Source organism: Diadema antillarum, unplaced genomic scaffold (genome assembly GCF_040938485.1).
Source record: "Diadema antillarum isolate AM-2024a unplaced genomic scaffold, OU_Dant_1.0 seq00000821_RagTag, whole genome shotgun sequence".
NCBI lineage: Eukaryota > Metazoa > Echinodermata > Echinoidea > Diadematoida > Diadematidae > Diadema > Diadema antillarum.
The window spans coordinates 1,104,563-1,125,029 of NW_027271698.1; the positions used below are offsets into that span (position 1 = coordinate 1,104,563).

The following is a 20,467-nucleotide window of genomic DNA, read 5'->3' on the forward strand; positions in this document are numbered from 1 at the left end:
ATTATGTTTTAGTCTCACTTCCCTTCCACCACAATTACATTGCAAATGTTAAGTCGTCTTTCCATTACGTCCTAACAGAATGGCACAACCACATCTTCACATTTCAAATTAGAAAAGTACTTGGAGAGTGCGGACCTCCTCCAAGCAGTACATTTTCCATCAATACTCTCATGCTGAAAATCGCTCGTTACTATTTCCCAATGACAAAGAAGCCTTTCTGTTGGTGTCTCACAAGCCGGCAGCAGCTTGTACTGCACACTGCGCCTCAAGCGCACACTCAGTGCGCGTATGCACACCTCAAATAAGAGCACCTTGAACTCTCTCATTTACTCTGTTGGCCTTATTTGCCAATGGTAATCCTTCAATTTTTTTTTTTAAGTATCCTAGATCAAGACAGTTAACCGTATCACTACAAAAATCAAATCATCAGTTCCGTGCCTTGTCATCAACTTTTCCTTAAGTTTCATACAAATTCATTCATTGCTTTTTCAGTTACTTAGCAAACTGACAATCAAACCAAGAAAAACCGAGAAAAACAGAACCTCCTTCGCGGAGGTAATGATAAACTTCACATACACTGTACACAACCTCTGTCCCTAAAAGCCTTATTCCTCATTAAAAATGAATTCAGAAAGTGATGATTCTTCAAAATTTTCATGCAATTTCTGACAGTCGATGTGAGGCAAAGGATACTGAAGCTCTGGTCCGTGATACCTAGATGCCAGAGGTTGATCCGTAGATCGTCGGCAGAAATGTACGTCTCGCCATCGCTGTTGACGGATATTGAGTTGATGTGGTAGGTGTGGGCGTTGGCAAATACTCTCCTCGGGCTGGCCTCTACCATTAGCTCCATGGGCTCTACCGCCGGCAGCCGGAGTGAGGTGATGGCAGCTGGGTCCAAGAGCACGCCGTCCTCACCCATCAGGTTGGACCCTGTCCACTTCTTGTCTCGCTCTGACACTTTCCATAATTTCACCGTTTTGTCTGAAGAAGAAGGAGAGGAGAACAGTGATTAGAACCACACTCCAGTAACTGAAACATAATGAATACAAGAGTATAATGTGCTTGTCCCTATTTTGAGGATCGGAAAATTGGTCCAATTTGGAAGACAATGTTACAAACAAAAATTCCCTGTCTAGAGACAGAAACTGAAAGCTTTTGACAGGTTAGATAACTCAAGGACATCTATTCTGATTGCCAAGGTTGACATATGAGATAAAGTATTAAACAGAGAATGAGTTTTAATTGTCTTTGGCTCAAGATTTTTTTATTTTTCTGTAACTCATACACATACTCTTTGCTGTGTCTACCTCATTCTTGTTCACAAAATGTACCAAAGTTATACATTGAACAAGATGGGAAAAACATAACAATTTAACTTATCTTTATCACAGCCACAATCATACTGATTAAGTTAAAAAAAAAATAATAATAAGGTATGTAGTGGATTATAAGGTATTGCAAACTGTGCAGTTTAACAGTGCTGAGTGTTAGATATCTCCATGACAATCCTATATTAATACAGGCAAAACTTTATATAAAATCTAAATTATTTGCGTTAAAATAATATGCATCTATTACACTAATGTTGTTGTTTTTTTTTACCCCTATTTCCACTTATGTCATGATAGAATCTTCATAATCATAAGATGTGTCATGCTACTTCTTGTACGGCTGTTAATCAAATATTAGACAACCCTTTATCTACATACACACTGTACACAGACAAACAAACACACACACATACACAAACACACACAATGTCATTCATTCTTCATTCCACAGAGAATGCAAATTGGGTTTGATAATGAATGGTAACCTTTGTGGCCTGGTATAGAGCAGATATCAGGGAGAATTGATTGACATATCGAACCAGATGTACTATCTTTGATTCAACTAGTTCACCCCACAGACCTGCCAAAATGCATCAAGAACTCCCTACCATATTTAGTCATTGTCAAAAATGTGTTCCTCACAATTTTTTCCTTCTTTATCTGTGTGGTTTGCCATGTCCTTTCCTTTTAGCTGGAAAACATTTTTTTGTTTTTTTTTTTGGCAAAGTCATGACAAAATCAATTCATATTCCAACTTCACAATACCTACTTGTACACGTACCTTGCCAGTATCCACTTTCATCATACTATACATTTTCTTTTTAATTGCTACTACATGTAACTGATACATTTTCTTTTTAATTGCTACTACATGTAACTGATACATTTTCTTTTTAATTGCTACTACATGTAACTGATACATAACGTTTGTAGCATTTCATGACTCTAGAACAACATGCTCTGTGATTCTTCCATTATACATATTTTTAGTGCCCCTGAAAGAGGACATGCCCTTTTAGCATGTATCCTTTTATATTAACTGGGGAACTATAAAAACAATCCTATTTTCTAGTGTTAAAAGATTAATGAGCCATTCTTGCAAATGAATAGTAAAAATCATGTTTTAAACTTTTCCATAAGATGAAGAATCAGACAGCAAGTTACTTTAGATTTTACTTTCAGTTCTTAAACTCCACAGCTTATCCTAACTCTACATTTAAGTGCATTTACTGGTTTACACTTCTGCCACCCTGCTGAATGATGACTTGCACTGTACATTGCATTTGACTGGACAATTGCACGTTTGAAACATCATACTTTGAAGGAAGTTGCTTACAGATCATATTCAGCCTTATCACACATTGTTTTTTATATTAAAGGCAGCCGATCGCCATCCCTAATGGTACGTAAACTCCAAACGACCGAAGTTTGTGCGTGCAATTGCGCAATGGCAGACTCGGTGCTATATCCATAAACGTGTGGGACAATGCTACCACTGAGACAAGTGTGTGTGTGTGCGTGTGTGTGCACGCATCATACACAAACATTGTCACCGCGAGCTGCGGTGATTGGAGGAGAGAGGCCAGAAGACGCTGCGGCGTGTGTGTGTGTGTGTGTGTGTGTGTGTGCGTGTGTGTGTACGCATCATACACAAATATTGTCACCGCGAGCTGCGGTGATTGGAGGAGAGAGGCCAGAAGATGCGTGGCTCTTTTGGCCTCTCTTCATGCGCATGCGCACTGAGAGTGTGCGTCCATTCGGAAGCTCTCGGGACAGCCATTTTGGGTTAGGAGATAAGCACAGGGAGCTCTCTTGTAGCCTACCGTATTTTCGCTGACCCATTGAGCCAGCGCTATTCTCATTCGGGGGTCACTACATTTGATACAGAATGGGGGAGGCAGCGTGTTGCGTTCGTCTCCGTGCCGCACAAACCACTCGCCACGACGGAGTGTCTTTAAAGCTATGGAATAGTACATATTTGCAAACTCACCATTTGTTGATAGAAGAAAATGTGCATGATTCTGCCTCGGAAGCCACTTGATTTTGTTGATTTTCTCTTCTATTTCTAAACTCTTGAGATAGTCAAACTCTGGTTCGTGGCTCTGGAAGGTGCTGTATACGTTGTATTCACCTCGAGGTGGTATTGCGTCTTTGGACTGGCCATGCAAAGTAGCAAATGAAAGAGTAAAAACAGAAGTTGTAACATTGATTCAAAGATAATGAATAATGAATTCACATTTACAGTTTAAATCAATTACTATGATTGAAGTTTCAACAAAAAAGGCATTTCAGAAATATACAGTATACATGTATGCCATATAGTGAGTGTAATTTTTCTTGAATCAGGACTTCCCAACAATTTTATGAGTGGTTAACCCGTTGAGGATGGTTTGATTTTGCTATAACATGCATTTCCCATAGACCCTTGCCTGAGTATACTCGGGACTCGTCCTCAACAGGTTAAATTCACGATCAGCGAGTGCAGTCATGAATGGAGAAATGTACAATGTACTGTATGCGCACAAGTTGCATCCATGTCAGGACAAGAGTTAATGTTTTCGTGTGTTATTAAATTCACAAATAGCACCTGACTCGCGAAATTTGCAAAAAAAAACCCAAACCTCACGAAATATACGACACATACAGTACATCTGTAGAATTTCATGTAGCTGCTGCTGCACTTTTGATGATACAAATGTAGAGCACTATGGGAAAAAAATGTCAAATAAAAGATTCACGGGAAAAGTCACCCATGAAACTCTCTCTCTTTATCTATCTCTCAGGAAGACAGTGCTTCATGAAATGAATAAAAGCTTTCATTCTCTGATATCAACACATCTAAATATGTGTGTTATCACCGAGCGGTAAGCTTTCTTTTTATTGCTCTCTTCCCCCCTTGGCTGATTGGGAATTTTTTTCCAGAGATATTCTTCACAAATTTGACGCAAAATAAGCAAAGAATCCTAACTGAGAAAGAATGACGAAGAGGGGAAGACAGGAGAAAGTCTTCAGAGATGACAAGCGCCAGTAGTCGCAGGTTTTCTGACAAGGGAAATTTCCTTGAAAAGCGGAAAATGCCAAATATGACAAGAGCCGGGCACAAAAAACTTTAATTATGATTCAGTTTCCAGCCACACTGTAGGCATCTAGGGCAGCATGAAATGTCATATGATAATTCACTGACTGGGGCTGCCTATTCCTTGTTCTTTTTTCTTCTTTTTCTACTTCTTTCGTGGCTTATGTATCAATCAATCTGGCCTTCAAGTTTATGCCATCCTGTGTCCCAGTACTCAAGGATTCCGATGAGGAAATCCTTTTGCCCCGGGCAGCTTTCATCACAACCGTCCCCTTTTACACCACAAACTACCTGCCATGCACACTGGGTTCAGAGTCGGTGATTAGAACACATATTATATTCAAGAAGTGAATGCGGGCAAGACAATGGGACACCGATCTACACATTTCAACTCAACCTGTTAAAAGGAGTGATTAGCAGTCCCCGGTCTCACTTGCCATGTTTTCAAAACATTTCAGGTTTCGGGCATCATAACGTAATTTGGACTGAAAAGTCTGAATTAATTTCAGCTGCATCCCTGAATGTTGACTGTCAATCAAAGTTCAGTTTTCAAGTGTTTCATGTATCATTTCCTGCACAAACTCCTAACCTTCACATAAACCAGAAGTCGTAACATTACCTTTCAATCTGTGTGGAAATCATTAGGCAGAAAAAATCTACCATAGAACCATTGCCCACTTTGAACTGCAGTTCCATTTTAAAGGTCCTGTTTACCTTTGGGAGCAGTGATTTAAAAAATGTTCAACATATGACATTTGATGCATGGTCAGTTGTATCACAAAACATCCTACCAATAGTACCATATTGAAAATTTTTGCACTAAAGCCTAAAATATAAGGACATATCACTATTTTTCTCATTAAACCATAACTGCACACGGTTTAATCTGAAAACATTTTTATTTTAACTATTGTTCACATTTTGTATATTTAACAATATTTAACATCAATTATACTGGTTCAAATTTTTACATTGGTTGGTTTTATCCCTAACTCACATTTTAGAACTATTTTGAAGCACTAATGGAGGGTTTTTGTTTCATCTGCAAATGGTAAATTATCCCTTTAATGAAATGTGCCACATAGGGGAAGACAATTTTAAAAAGAGACAAGCACAGAAACATGAGTTTTATCAAACTTACAGAGGTTTCGCGTTGAAATATAACTACCCGTCCACCTTTGTCACCTGTTGCTAGTAGTTCTCCATCATGGTTGAATTCTACAGTAGAAATTATGTCAGCTGCAAGGGGAAAAGAAAAAAAATCATGACAGTATTAAGATGGGAAGCAGATGGTAACAGCATCACCTGCATAGAAAAGAGAAGTTTAGGGATATCAGGGAATACAGAATACATCAAAGTTAATGGACTAGTGTTCTTCAGTTCTTGCAGCATAGGTTGCTGAATGATTATATACACTGGGATAAGGCACAGTATGTGTGTGCATGCATGACACACACTTTGGCCAGTGTCTGATGGATTGTGGAGCCATAAAGATCTGTGTAGGGCTTTTGCATTATTATCTCCATCTGGCATACCATTATGGCTCGCCGCATCAGGGGCACAATCCGGCATCAGCGAAATTGTCATTTGCGGTGCTCTTAACCCAATGGGGTAACTATCGCGTTTCACTGTTTGTTGTTGTATTTTTACTATGCCTCATGACTTAAAAAATGCAAATCATTATAGCCACATCATCCAAAAGTAACACAGGCATTGCTTTCTTAAACAAACGACTGACATAAGCATACAATGTATTACATTGTATGTACATTGTATATGGCAGATGAGTTGCATCATGAAACACTCCTCAAAAGAAATATGTTTATTATAGATATATCTCCCAGTTTGACACAGAGTTTAATGACCTCTCCAAATTAGTCATGACTACATACATGGTAACAGATCATAAATACAAAAACTTTGCCTGACCCCTGAAAACATATCTGTAGGTACACCATTTGTACATCCTACGTAGTCAAAGGAACAGGATTTATTATAAAGATGACAGGACATGAAGTTCATATTAAAATTTCACACCATCTGCTCCTGAGCCAGTACATGCACTGAACCCCCAACACCTCTCTGACAATACATTGTACACCCACAGGAACAGCACCCTTTCATTTCCTGAGGAAGATCGGCACATCCTGGTGTCCGTGTACATGTCTCTTGACAATACCACAAACTAGAGAGTGGTTGACTGTTATTTTGCCTTCCAATGTACAGAATATCCTCACTCTATCTCTCCAGTTCTCTCTCCATCTGTCTATCTCTCTTCCTATCCCTCCTTCTCCCTTTCTCTCTCCCTTCCTCTATGTATCTCTCCTATCTCTCTCATTTTCCATGAACAGGTAGATTCAAGCATATGTTTACATTGATAATGTTCCACTGTACAATGTGTTGTGCAGGAAACTACAATGTTAAAGGGCAACACAGTTCACAGCAATGTGTGCGTGTTCTGTGACACACATAATATCCCACTGCCTGATGCTTACTATTCAAAATGTGTTTTTAATTCATGAGGAATAGTACCAGTAGTATAACACTACCAAAATGACATAGAAAATGCTTCTGGAATACAATTGCTTGTACGCTAATCCTTGCTGGTCCAAATGAATCTCATCTTTATACCAGGCATAATGTCTAAATTTGCCACAGAGCATTTATGCATATATTTTATACAAGGACAACTCATGGATAAGCAGCCATACAAATCTGTCCTCCAACATACAAATCTTTCCTCCAACACTATTGAAATGAAAAGAAACAGTATACTTTGTATGTGTGTCCTGTGTAAAACACATTGCATATCACATTGTATACAATATGATCTGTACTGAACGTGATAAACCTCAGTGGTCTAATTTCCGGGTGGATATTTCTAAATCACAAAGGCATGTAGCCTTTGGCAGTTCACTGGTACTAATCAGCCTACATGTACCGGTAGCCATTTAGACTTTATCTAAAAAAAGAAGAGAAAAAATAAATCCTTGGCATACACTTGAGAATTACATGTACAAGTGTATCATACAATGTAGTTTCATTAGAGCACATCTGAACTTGCCCAGCATGCATACATGATCTTTTGTTTTGTTTTGATTTTTTGTTTTTGTTTTTGTTTTTGTTTTTTTCTCATGCTAGAAATGAAATGTACCTGTACCTGTTGTTTGGCAAGATAAAACACAGAGATGTGACAATGTGTCTTGTATTTCTTATACAGGATCAACAGAAATTTAGGGGTAATGGTCACTACAGCAAGTTTTGTATCAAAGTAAGAGTATACATGTACAGTGTACAGGTATTATAACAATAATGTTGCTTGATAGTTTTACACATACACATAATATGTAAAACTGTGTGGTTCATGGTTCATTCACTTGTAATTTGCAACAGCTGTAACATTCACGATGACATTTAATTTGTGAGGTTGGAAATGTTGCTTTGAATACAAATTGTATGTAAGCAGGTAATGTTGTTAATCACAATAGTTAAAGCACACAATGTATCAGTCTGGGAGAGGGCCTACAATGTACTTACTGGTCTACTCACTATCTAGAGGTCAAATGTCCTAACCTACAAAATTGTATTAAGGTATTTTAGTACTTTTCTGTACAGAGTACATTATAGTTGCACATTTTTTTTTCTTTTATTACTGATGTCTTTTCAACTGGAAATAACCTTCAGCATCAAATGTGTACTGAACCTGCTTAATATCAATTTAAATGTACGATCTGCTGAAAACATACCAAATATAGATGTATCATTTGATTAAAATATGTTTGTAATTGTAAGGTACACTGTAGGCTATACATCTTTGTAATAGCAATCAAGTAAACTGTGGTCGATGTACATGTACTACTAAAGGGATTTCTATCATGCTGAAGTTGGAAATGCCTAGGTTGTTTATTACATAATAAATCCTGGAGTGAAGGCAATGCCCATTTGAGTGACATGGAAATTGTACTCTAACAGTTAGGGATTTTCCCTCCTGTGTGCCAACTTGTCACAGGGTGAACTGCTACACAGTACAAGGTACAGTGTACATGTATCAGACAACAAAAACAAGCTCAGACTCTCATTGAGTAGTCTCATGAGCATCGTGAATTATACCCTCCCTGTGTAGTGCAATGGACCAGAACTGTATGCCATGTACCATTGCGCAGCATGCATTACAGTGTACTGTATAGTCATGGGCAAAACTATGGTACATGTATACCTACAGGCTACAAAATTCAACATGTATGCCCTATCTCATATCTTCTGGTCTTCTACTCTGCAATTGTGTAATGCAGAGACTCCAACCCAAAGCACCTTCTGATCTGGAGATTCTCCCGCCTGAAACCCCGAGCAAACGGGAGACTCAAAGTTGATGTGTGCGAAGAGCGAAATTTCCAGGGTTCTAGATGCTCTCTGGTGCTATCTAAGGCTTATTTTTTCAACATACGATAGAAATATGCAAGAAATCCTTTCCAACGGGAGACAAAGAGCCAGGGCGGGAGAAATTAAATCTCAAACGGGAGAACGGGAGATTTTGCAAAAATGGGTTTTCGGCAGGAGATCTCCCGTCGAAAACGGGAGAGTTGGAGTCTCTGGTAATGGCTTCATATCCTGTACAGAATAGTCTCCAGATCACCATTACTAAACTGAAGTGAGAAAAAGTTGTACATTTTCTGTTTCCCTCTTTAAGGGACAGTGGTACTGGCCACATACAACATGTACAAACCCTTGTACTTGAAACAGCAAAATGTTGTAATCACTAAAAACATCCTGCCCACATTCGAGCCACTAACACTGACGTACAGTGCCCAGTGATGTTCAAAGTCTCTGGTTACAAAAAGGTCCTAGTATAATTTCTCACCAGGAACTTAAAGTATGCCAAACAATAGATAATTTATGCACTGACATAGCAACGCACCTGGCTCATTGCATAACCAATTGCAGGTACTTTTGTTATTCTTTGGAAGCTCCCCAGTTATGGCTGGCATGAGTTACAGTGCTCTTTTAAGTCAGATTCATCTATACTTTGCACAGCCATATGCTGTAAAACAGCCTGGCTGACTGGCAGCAGATTGTGTGCATGACTGCAATGAGATATCCAAACATCCAGGGGAAGTAGCACAACAAATTATATGATTTCTTTGTGGTCATCATTCTTCATATACCATCACAACAAGCTTCACAAGAACGTAGAAATACCATGCTCATATCAGTATGATTAAATTTAACTGGCAGCTCTTCAGGTGGCTTTTGACATGCTTGCTACTGGTATTCTAAATGATTTTTTTTTTTGTTTACCTGCCAATATGAATGTCTTTTTAACAATACTAAATACAGTTCCCAAATGTACAGCGCTTTACTTACCAATCTTATGTTATCAGCAGCAGAAAACAGCAAAAGAAGAATGTATGTCACCTGAAATTAGTTTTGGCATGGGGCTATACTTTGCAATCATAGTTTGTTGGATAAACTTGCAGCAGAGGTTGAAGCATTGTTATGCACTTGTCAATGTAATGACTCACCCCACTACCCCCGGACATGGGTGCGTCATTTCCTTGTTTGGTCCGTCAAATTTGTGACCCAGGTGTTCGTCATTTTACCAGCTATGTCCGTCAAATTGTTGACCGAGGGGTGCGTCAAAATCCCATCAATGTCGGTCAAAATTTTGACCGAGGGGTGCGTCATGGTACGTCACTTGGCTATGGAAAATAACACGCATTATTTTGAACCGAGGGGTGCGTCATGGTACGTTACTTGGCTATGGAAAACTGCACGCATTTTTGCACGCTACCGGTCCCGGATACACTTACCGCGAGTGAAATTACAGTGAGCGCTTTCCCGCGGCAAGTGAAAATCAAAGTCGGGAAGCGTTTTGGAATAAGAGGAAAAAATGCTTGCCAGAATCTGGCAAGCAAAGAATTTAAAAGCCACCCTTTCTTCTTACATTTTCCCTCCAACAAACCCATGAAGTCATGCATACTCAATCTCAAACCAGGGACTGTTCAGCGATGTAACAACTTAGTTCAATCTTTCCTGTCGAAACGGCAGCAGAAGAACTGCCTGCCGCATGCTATTTTCTGCTCGCGGGATAGCCCGACCAGCTGGCCAGACGCGCGCGCGCGCGCGCGACGCTGTTAGCTGTGCGAATAAGATCTCTACGTACCGCGACTAGGCTGTAGTCACGCAGTACTCGAGCGGGAATATGAATGCCGTGGCGCGGCGTGGTGTGTACCTACCTGCGCTGCGCAGCAGTATGCATCCACCGCACTAGCAATGGCCGCGCACACACAGCGCATTTAATCTGCACACATGGGAACATGTGATTGTCATGTATGGATTGCATGCACAGAATACATACACTGATACTAAATACTACTGTTCGGAATATCGTAGCAGCAGCGTGATGTACGGTGAATGACAATACGGTGCTTACATGGTAAGGGAAACTTGCCGAAACTTTTACAAATTATGTGTACGAACCAAAAGAAAATGAAATTGTTTGAATAAAACGTATGCAAATATCGTTTCAGTATTTACGGGGGTGCGTCAAATGTACCGAGGATGTCCGTCACAAAAGTGACCGAGGTGTGCGTCACTTTCAACGTGTTGTCCGTCAAAAAAGTGACTGTGGTGTTCGTCACTTGCAGCGTTATGTCCGTCAAAAAAGTGACTGTGGTGTCCGTCAAAAACCCCGTGTGGTCCGTCAAAAAATGACCATGACGCACCCATGTCCGGGGGTAGTGGGGTGCGTCATTACATTGACAAGTGCATTAGTATACAACAGAGGAAACTGTACAGTTTCCACTATTTAATAAGGACTAAGATAAACAGAAACATTGCTTTATGAAGACAATCACATTTGCATATCAATATCGGAGCCAGCTCAGTGATGCATGAAATGCCTTTTGGTCATGGCAATTGCCTTTACACTGTAGAGTTCAACTGAATAGCGTGTAATGTACACAGCACTTGTTAACTAATACTTGCCAAAGAAATCTTAACTTGCTAAAGTTTGTAAATACAGATCATTTTTTATGTTGAAGTTTATTTACTTTTCATATCCTGGAGACATTTCTTCTACTTCTTTTTTTTTCCTCTTCTCATTCTGAGAAATACAATGTACATATATACATGTACCACTTCTTACATTGTACAGAACAACATTTTTTTTTTTCCATCAATGATCCATAATATTTAAAGTCTGTGAAAACCCCGTCCGTGCTAGAGGATTACATACATGTTTGTATAAATTTTTGACAAATTTGTATGTCACCCAGTATGATAGCGGAAGCCTGACATTTTGTTAGCCATTCCATGTCAATGTGCACTGTATTTCAGGTACAGCTGTACAGCCACAACTGAGCCGCAGTCACAAATCACATGGTTTCAAAAGTAAGTTTGATGCATGTACAACACCGTGTAAATGTATACCACGCAAATTGATTGAATACAAGATGTATTTTTATCTTTTTTACTACATGGTACATTGTACAAGTGTACACATACATTACAAAGTGTTTCTATGCACATCTGTAGTTTACTATGCAACCAATGAAACCTCACAGGTACATGTGTTACGATGGCGATGACAATTTATGCTAGGCAGAATAAATATACAGTGCATGTACATGTACAGTACTTGTACGGAGTCAGCAATCCTGCAGCACCGAACCCCATATTCCTTCTCATAACAGAAGTCCTATAGTGCGTGGGTGGGCACACAGCTTACCAGCTACCCTGGGAATGGTGCTCCAGTTCACCAGAGATGACTGAGAAAAAGGGGGGGGGGGGGGCAAAAGGAGGGTTGCTCTACGAAATGTAGTACCAAGTGGGCATTCACTCAAGGCCTAATGCAAAATATGCACAGGTAGGCAGTGAAGGAAGTACACAATGTATACTGTAATGTATCCATATGGTGATATAACCCTGGCTCACAGATCACACGCTCGACCTCACTTTCCAAGCACACTCATATGCCACACAGACAGATCACAGGGATTCTCACATTTCCGTGTCTCTTGATTATATAAAAAGACTAGTAATATAAATACTGCTAGCATGAAATACAAATGCACTGATTTCTGTACACCATTAGTTTTGCAAAAGAAGTACATGTGCACGTTTTAATTATCATGCTTACTAAAACCGTTAAGAGATTATTGTAAAAAGTATTACTACAATGCTAACATCATTGATGCCTCTCACTTCCATTGACCATTAATCCATGTTCTTTATCAGATTTCAAGAAGAAATACTTGTAAAAAAAAAATAGGTTGTTGCTCCTACATCATACAGGTTTAATAACTCAGATTACAGAGGTGTGTAAATACTTTACACTGTAGTATAGTTAGTAACAAAATCAGAGACATTTCTAGACATTTGTACAGATCACAAGAGCAGTTGCCTTGGGCAGCAAAAGGTACTGTGAATGTGATTGTATACATGCACTAATGGGATGCTTCGTTCAACTTTGATGCAGAGGCAATACAGTATCAGATCCCATCATCTGTCTGTTTGGTTTTTATATCATTTTTGACAAACACTATGATTTTTTTAGACACAAGCTGCGATAAAGTGATTATTGTTTTTAGCCCTTCCAGAATGAAGTCTCCTCGGTGAAATTTCACTTGTTTTAAAGAGATTAACAAAACAAAAATTACATCTATGCCAAAAAAATGCCATGTTTGCACTGTCTTCCATGTAGACAAACAGTGTGATTGAATTTACAGCATGGGGCACGTACACTGTAGCCACAAGTCTGTGCATGTGCATATTAAAGTAGAACAAGCCTTTGAGAGATCAACCTCCACAACTATGCATTTATTCACGGCACCAAAGACACCCATCAACATGATGCCGCTTGCAGATTTATAAACTCCACGGCGCCCTCAAAGTAGTGGGCTACACCAGCAGTCTTCGACCTACTTCTCATTGCCATTTTTTCCAATTCCTGGAGTTTGCTCGGCAGAGTGGAATAGTTATATACGCTGCTGCAGCACGCACTAGAAGGGAAGCGCTTTTTATCTATTTATGCCACTTTGACATTTAGGATGTGTGTGGGGGAAGCAGCCCCTTCAACCCTGTGTCATGTGTGCCTTTGATGCATGGCAGATATTGGATTAGACCTGGTTACACACCGCTTGGAGGACACTGTGAATGTGCTGAAATTGCCAATTCCTTATTATGAAGAGTCAAGAGGAAATGCGCCATTATAATATGGTCATCTAACAATATGCCTAATTGACGTGTTTGCCATAAAGCTTCAGTCTATTTTTCTTGAAATTGAAAGCGGTGATGCAGTTTTAAAGGAAACAATCACACGATAATGTACTGTACATACACTTGTAACATAGTGTATTAATATGTACAGTGGTGTACATATGTACATATTAAGGAAAATACAACTGTTTTGCCACAATTTTCAATATCAGACAAAATTATAGGAAAGATTAGATATTCAACCAAATAGAATTATACCTCAAGATTTCCTCATGTTTAAGAAATACAATGAACACCCACATGTAAACACGCACATATACACATACAAAGTGTACATACATACAGAATGTCTAGTAGAAGTGTATTTTACATTTAAGTAGCTGATATGTATTTTTTTAATGTCTATAAAATGAACTATGAGAAGAAACAGAGGGCTTTACAATGTATTTTTTACAGAAACTTCAATACCCAAGTGAACGCCTACTCAGATCCCTCTTCAATATTAATCATTGAATTTAAATAATGGGATGTGGGAATTCTCAGGCAGCAGATCAATTACTTAGCATAATCCTGCAGATTTCTCGAGTAGTACTCTACAAGCCATACTGTAACTTCACAACTACACCAGTGGGCGATGCCTATCGATATCATCCCCTCTCAATGCCTCGGGCAGAAACTACAGATGCACCACCCACCATATTTCAAGAAGATGAAACACTTTCTCATGCTATGTGACGCATCTCATATTCAAACCTGTACTTCACACAGGAACCTCCCAGTCTCAGCATTGTTTTGTCTTTTTTCTTTTTTTTTCGTCGGTTTACCATCATACACAAACTCATGGGAATGAACAACTTTTGTCATGAAGGCAACATATAAGGCTGTTCTGCTGTAGGACCTCGATTATCCGGCCACGCCGGGACCGGCAGGTGTCCGGATATTCAATATGGCCAGATAAGAGAGATATGCTCAACAACAGCACTTTCTAAATCTAGCATGTATCATGCTCGGGGTATACACATTATTTATACCAATTCACTGAAATTATGTTTATCTGCATGGCAATGCCATGTTTCATACATCAGAAATTGAATGATACAGAAATAAAACAAAATACACAAAAAATATTCTTTCATGTATTATTTGTTTGGTTGATATGGACTGACAATAAGATCAATACTGCGACTTGTTGAATACTGTCACTACATTGTACATTCATGTGTACATTGTACCGAAAGCACTGCTGTGCACTCAGTGCCAGTAACAAAGTTACAGTTACAGAATATGTCCCATCGTGTATTCACACAGTTATGATTGAACGTGTGTTTGTTTGATTGAGAGTTGGCACCGTAAACACATGAAAACATTTCAAAAAAATATCAGCCAGTTGATGTCTGGATAACAGAGAGTCCGGATAATCAAGGTCCTACTGTACACGTACAAGTGTACATGCATATTCAAAAGTAAAGCCAGTTGGAGTAATTATCACAGCCTTCCAGTTCCTGAGGTCATTCCATCGACTCTAATCAGGGCTACAGTACCAATGTCATCCCAATGACAAATTGTGGTGCCAGATAAACCGTATCAGCACTATTCATTTCTCACTTTTAAAGTGTATACTGTACACGCACTGTACATAATTACATTTCATATTCACACAAGAACATGTTAGCTTTATACTGCATATTTGTATTTGCTCATTACAACTAGTGCTCTGAGAATAATTAGCATTTAAAAAAAAAAAAAACTTTCCCACGAAAAAAAGGACAGTTATCAAAATCGTTTTGATACACATGAAGTTTTCATTACAAAATTTTACAATGTTTTTTAATTGACAGAAGAAAACTGCACAAGTCAACAGATACACTTCATATATTTTGTGTACCTCGACATGTAATCTTCTTTTCTTTTTGCCATATTTTTATATATTGTGGCACACTTTATATTAGACTTCATAGCAGCTAGAGATATTCAAACAAAGCGATCCTAATAAAAGGTGGGACCCACCTTTTATTAGGATCGCTTTGTTTTATGTTATTTTTAGATATCTACGCCATTTCAAAACCACTTTCATCAAATAAACTTTGAATTCTTCTAGAATTGTATGCTGTTTTAACATTTCATGAAGTGGTTTCTAAGTATCTCGCAAAAAATTAAAAGCTGAATCCTTACCTCAACCAGTACTATACCATCCCTTTAAACCCATTTTACTTACCTTCAGTAACATCATCATCCACAGTTCCTTTGACTTGTGAAAAGCACCATTGCACCTCGCCGCTTCCTGAAACTGCAGACACAAAAGAAGAGGGAAAAGCCAGGAATTTAGTACATTATCATGTCACACTGATAAGGGACACCATAAATCCTTTCTAAGATCATTACTACCAATACATAATTCTTGCCATATTCACTGCACTAACGAAACATTTGACACTTTCTCCAATTTATATTGTATCACACTCGTAACAGTAGTCAAAGCATTGAAGCACTTCCACCAAGCCACATGATATTCCTACTACATATTGTACAGTGTACTTGTATTGTATGGACAAGTACAATTGTATACATGTGAGCATGAATAAACTTTGTGAGTCATTTTCTGTACAAAAGATATTCAGACATCAATCACATTGATGTTTGCTAATCAAGAGTCCAATCTTTAATAGCACTTGCCCAATGACTAGCAGTTCAGTAAAGTCAGTCCAATGGATTCGATGGACCGCATGTAAATGTACACAATCAGTCGCTAGCAGTCAGGTCCATACGCTGGCCGTATGCTACATGCAAAGGAATGTGGTGATCTCACAAACCCACGTGCAACACGCAGAGTCACACTTTACCCAATTCCCTCATACACTTCCAGTAATGCGAATTTTATACTACTGTATGCCGCAGGCATGGGCAGAGCGCATTTATGCAGTAATCATATTTTCCCCTTTTTGTCGTGACTGAAGCATTCTCACTTCATAATGGAAAAATGCATTTTTAAAGCTTACAGTTGATATCTATTTTACCCAACACATAGCACTTGCTATTCCAAGAACACCTACAAAACTGTCGTAGTTTCGAGATATGCACCTGCACTCCGTTAAACATGTATGATCATATACAGCTCGTGCTGTGCACTGGCTCAATGTTGTTGTGGACTCATTTTCATGGAAAGTAAATAGCGCCGCCACCACTGCTTGAGTCTTTATAGTTATATGCGACAGCCAGAATTAGCAAACAAATGTAAGTGAGAAAAAAGGCTTTAGAATATTTGGCATTACTTTGCTTCAGTACTTGAAATGCCATGTAATAAGGATATACTGAATCTGATAGTGAGGTTAGTTTTTCGCTAGCTCCATGTCTTGGTGCGAGAATATTGCCTTGGCAACACCCCTTGCAATATATATATATTTTTTCATCACAGTGAATGTTTTGTAATAGGCGTGGCTTCATATGCAAGAATTCATAGTAATGTTCGCACAAAAGGCTAATGCATAATATGTAAATTTAACACACATCTCAGTCACATGGCATTTGCCACGCGAAGCTAGATTGCATGCGTATGCAGTGAGCTACAGTAGCTAGCTAGGTCTGTCTGTGTGTGTGTGTGTGTATGTGTACATACATCCATACTCATGCCACTGCATTCACTCCTAAACAGAAAATTTGAGCTGTCGCTTGCGATAGCTCTACAACAATGCGCATATGGATACAGTCACGCTCACAAACTACATACTGTATCTGGCTTTAATCGGTTCGAAAACGGAGAACAAGTATTGGGTGTGGATTGGTAATGATCAAATAGCTGTTGATAACTTCATAAAGGCATAGTATGGCACTGGACTGCTAATATGAACAAAATATAAGGGCAGCAAGTGAGCACCGCACGTATGCGCACACAGTCCAAAGAGTATGACACAAGGGGGAGTGGCTTCTGCGCTGGTTACGTGTTTTAGTTAACTGCTGTACACTCATTTTACCAGTCACTGGAGATCTGCACACTCATGCAGCTTTTCGGCGCTATTTGCAAACATGATTTGGACCCCTTTTTGGCCATTCACCATTTTTGGCGATAAAAAGTGGCAATACCACCGTGATTTGAAAGCTTATCTTCTCAAGATAGAAACATCATTTCGCCATAAAAATTGAAATCTCTTGAATGACAATTCCCTTTAATATGATTTTTATAATTGGCTTTATTAAAAGTTACCAAAATACTCCAGACACCCTACTAGTAGTACACACACACTTTAAAGAGATGGTATAGTTCTGGTTGAGATGGGGATTCAGGTTCTAACTTTTTAAGAGATAATTTGAAACCACTTAAATGTTGGATTTTAAAGAGCATATGATTCTAAGAGCAGTTCGAAGGATGTATATTTGATAAAGATTGGTTTTGAAATGGCTGAAATATCAAAAACAACAACAAAGTGGTCCTAACAAACGGTGGGTCCCACCTTTTGTTAGAACAACTGGTTTTACTTTGTTTGTTTGTTAATATCTCAGCCATTTCATAACCGATTTTATCAAATAAACTTTGAATTGCTCTTAGAATCGTAAGATCTTTAATATTTTATTGTTTGTAATATTACTCTCACAAAAAACTAAAACCTGAATCCTGAATCTCAACCAGAACTACACTATCCCTTCAACACACTGCATGCACACCCAGCAACCACTATCACTGCACTCTCTCTCAGCTTGAGGTTTGTCAAGGAGGGATATGCATAATGTTAGACATACAAACATATGCACTGGCATGTGTGTACATACATATTGTACATCACCAAAAAAAGCTCTAAAAATCGAGAAATACGCCATTCTCTTGCACGACTTTTTGCTTATATCGCAAGGTCAGAGTGTGATGGTATCCACAAAAATGCAACAGAAAAACAAAATCTCCATACGTGCCGATGCAGTGACTCAATGTACAGGGGTTGAATGCAAGTGCCGACTTGCCAGAATTTGGTCACCAACGGGCGCCGCAATGTCCATGATGCAATTTTGTGCCAACAAGGTATGGATGGGTGTCTAATACGTGGACACCCTTTACGTTTTTCTATTAATAGAAACAATATAATATCTCACAATTTGCCTGAAATTTTACTCACATGTAAAGAAAATACTCTAAATTTGCAAGCGCATATCAAAAATGCGATTTGAGGTACATGCTTTCAGATTAACTGCTTTGAACGCGTGGGTGTTATTTTGATGCACTCAGTTGTGCAGTAATTTTGAAACTGACACCCCTTCTCCCTCAGATTGACAATACGTGTGAAGTGAGAGTAATGCTTTTCCTACGTGTATTCATAATCTCTGGTATCCATTTTGCTGTTGTTATTGCTTATTATCCATTTTTTCAGCAATTATTTGAAATATTCAATTCAAATCTCCAGTGAAGAATAGAAAATCGCTGCATGCAGTCTCATGCGTGAACGTTCGTTCTTTACGCGCAAAGCATACATAGAGGGGTGTCGGTTTCAAGGTACAGTGTCGATGTGTTGGACACCTACCATATAGACCCTAGCGCAGCGCAGCACATTTTTCAGCGCCTTTGAATGCTCACTGACATTGAACGCCTGACCGTATTCTGATCGAAGTGACCGTATATTCTGGGGGATTTTCAAGGTGATATATTTTCAGATTTTGTGAAATTCTATGATGTATTTACAGGCACACAATCGTGGTGAGTGGTTTGTGCGGCACGGAGACGAACGCAACACGCTGCCTCCCCCATTCTGTATCAAATGTAGTGACCCCGAATGAGAATAGCGCTGGCTCAATGGGTCAGCGAACAACACTCTAGACTACAAGAGCTCTGTGCTAAAAATCTCCTAACCCAAAATGGCTGTCCGAGCGAGCCAAGGGAGTTTCCGAATGGACGCACACTCTCAGTGCGCATGCGCATGAAGAGAGGCCAAAAGAGCCACGCGTCTTCTGGCCTGTCTCCTCTAATCACCGCAGCTCGCGGTGACAATGTTTGTGTAAGATGCGTACACACACGTGTCTCAGTGGCAGCATTGTCCCACACATTTTAATATGGATAAACATGTAACACCGAGTCTGGCATTGCGCAATTGCATGCACAAACTTCGGTCGTTCGGAGTTTACGTACCATTAGGGATGACGATCATATGCCTTTAACAAAATAACAATTGAGATTTAAAGGACAAGTTCACCTTCACAGACATGTGGGTTGAGTGAATGCAGCAATATTAGTACAGCTGTAGAACACATCTGTGAGAGTTTGAGCAAAATCGGACAATCCGTTAAAAAGTTATGAATTTTTGAAGTTTCTGCTCAGTCACGGCTGGATGAAAAGACTACTATAGCTTGTGATATCACATGAGTACAACGATATAAAGAAAGAATAAAGAAAATTCAACATATTTCCATTTTTCTCTCATAAAAAAAGAACACTCGACTTCTCTCTTTCAGAAAGCAGGGGGAATAATATTACCCTTAAAGGTAGGGAATCCCATTTGCATTCCTTAAATGAAGAGTTGTATATCAATATACAGTGGTATGTTGAAGAGAGTATCATTTTAGAAACTCCCATAAAGTATTGAAAGTGGAAGGTAACATTTAGTACATTTTTATTGACCGTTAGATTTTGAATTGAATTTTTTTCGGGGCTCACCGTAAATTCCAGTACATTACTAGGCTAGCTTTGCAGACCCATGCACTGCATGTGTGTCCATCATGTATATTTTGTGAAGAAAGTTCATAAAAACTTACAAACATTTCTATATTGCCACACACACTCTATATGTTATTACATCAGCTCTTATACTTTAAGATTTGTGTTTATAGATAAAAAATACAGAAGACTGCAACAAAAAGGCTTCAGTGT

At 39.0% G+C, this 20,467-nt stretch overlaps 1 protein-coding gene across 1 annotated transcript in view; it reads right to left on the reverse strand.

Moving 5' to 3' along the window:
- The window catches only part of LOC139739844 (serine/threonine-protein phosphatase 2A 55 kDa regulatory subunit B delta isoform-like), a 69,143-nt gene that overhangs the window by 11,417 nt on the left and 37,259 nt on the right, over window positions 1-20,467 (reverse strand). Inside the window, exons 2-5 of the mRNA XM_071650438.1 lie at window positions 15,842-15,913; window positions 5,552-5,649; window positions 3,325-3,490; window positions 694-984 (exon numbers count right to left, since the gene is read on the reverse strand). Of these exons, the coding sequence (XP_071506539.1) occupies window positions 694-984; window positions 3,325-3,490; window positions 5,552-5,649; window positions 15,842-15,913 (627 nt within the window). The remainder of the gene's footprint in view (window positions 1-693; window positions 985-3,324; window positions 3,491-5,551; window positions 5,650-15,841; window positions 15,914-20,467) is intronic.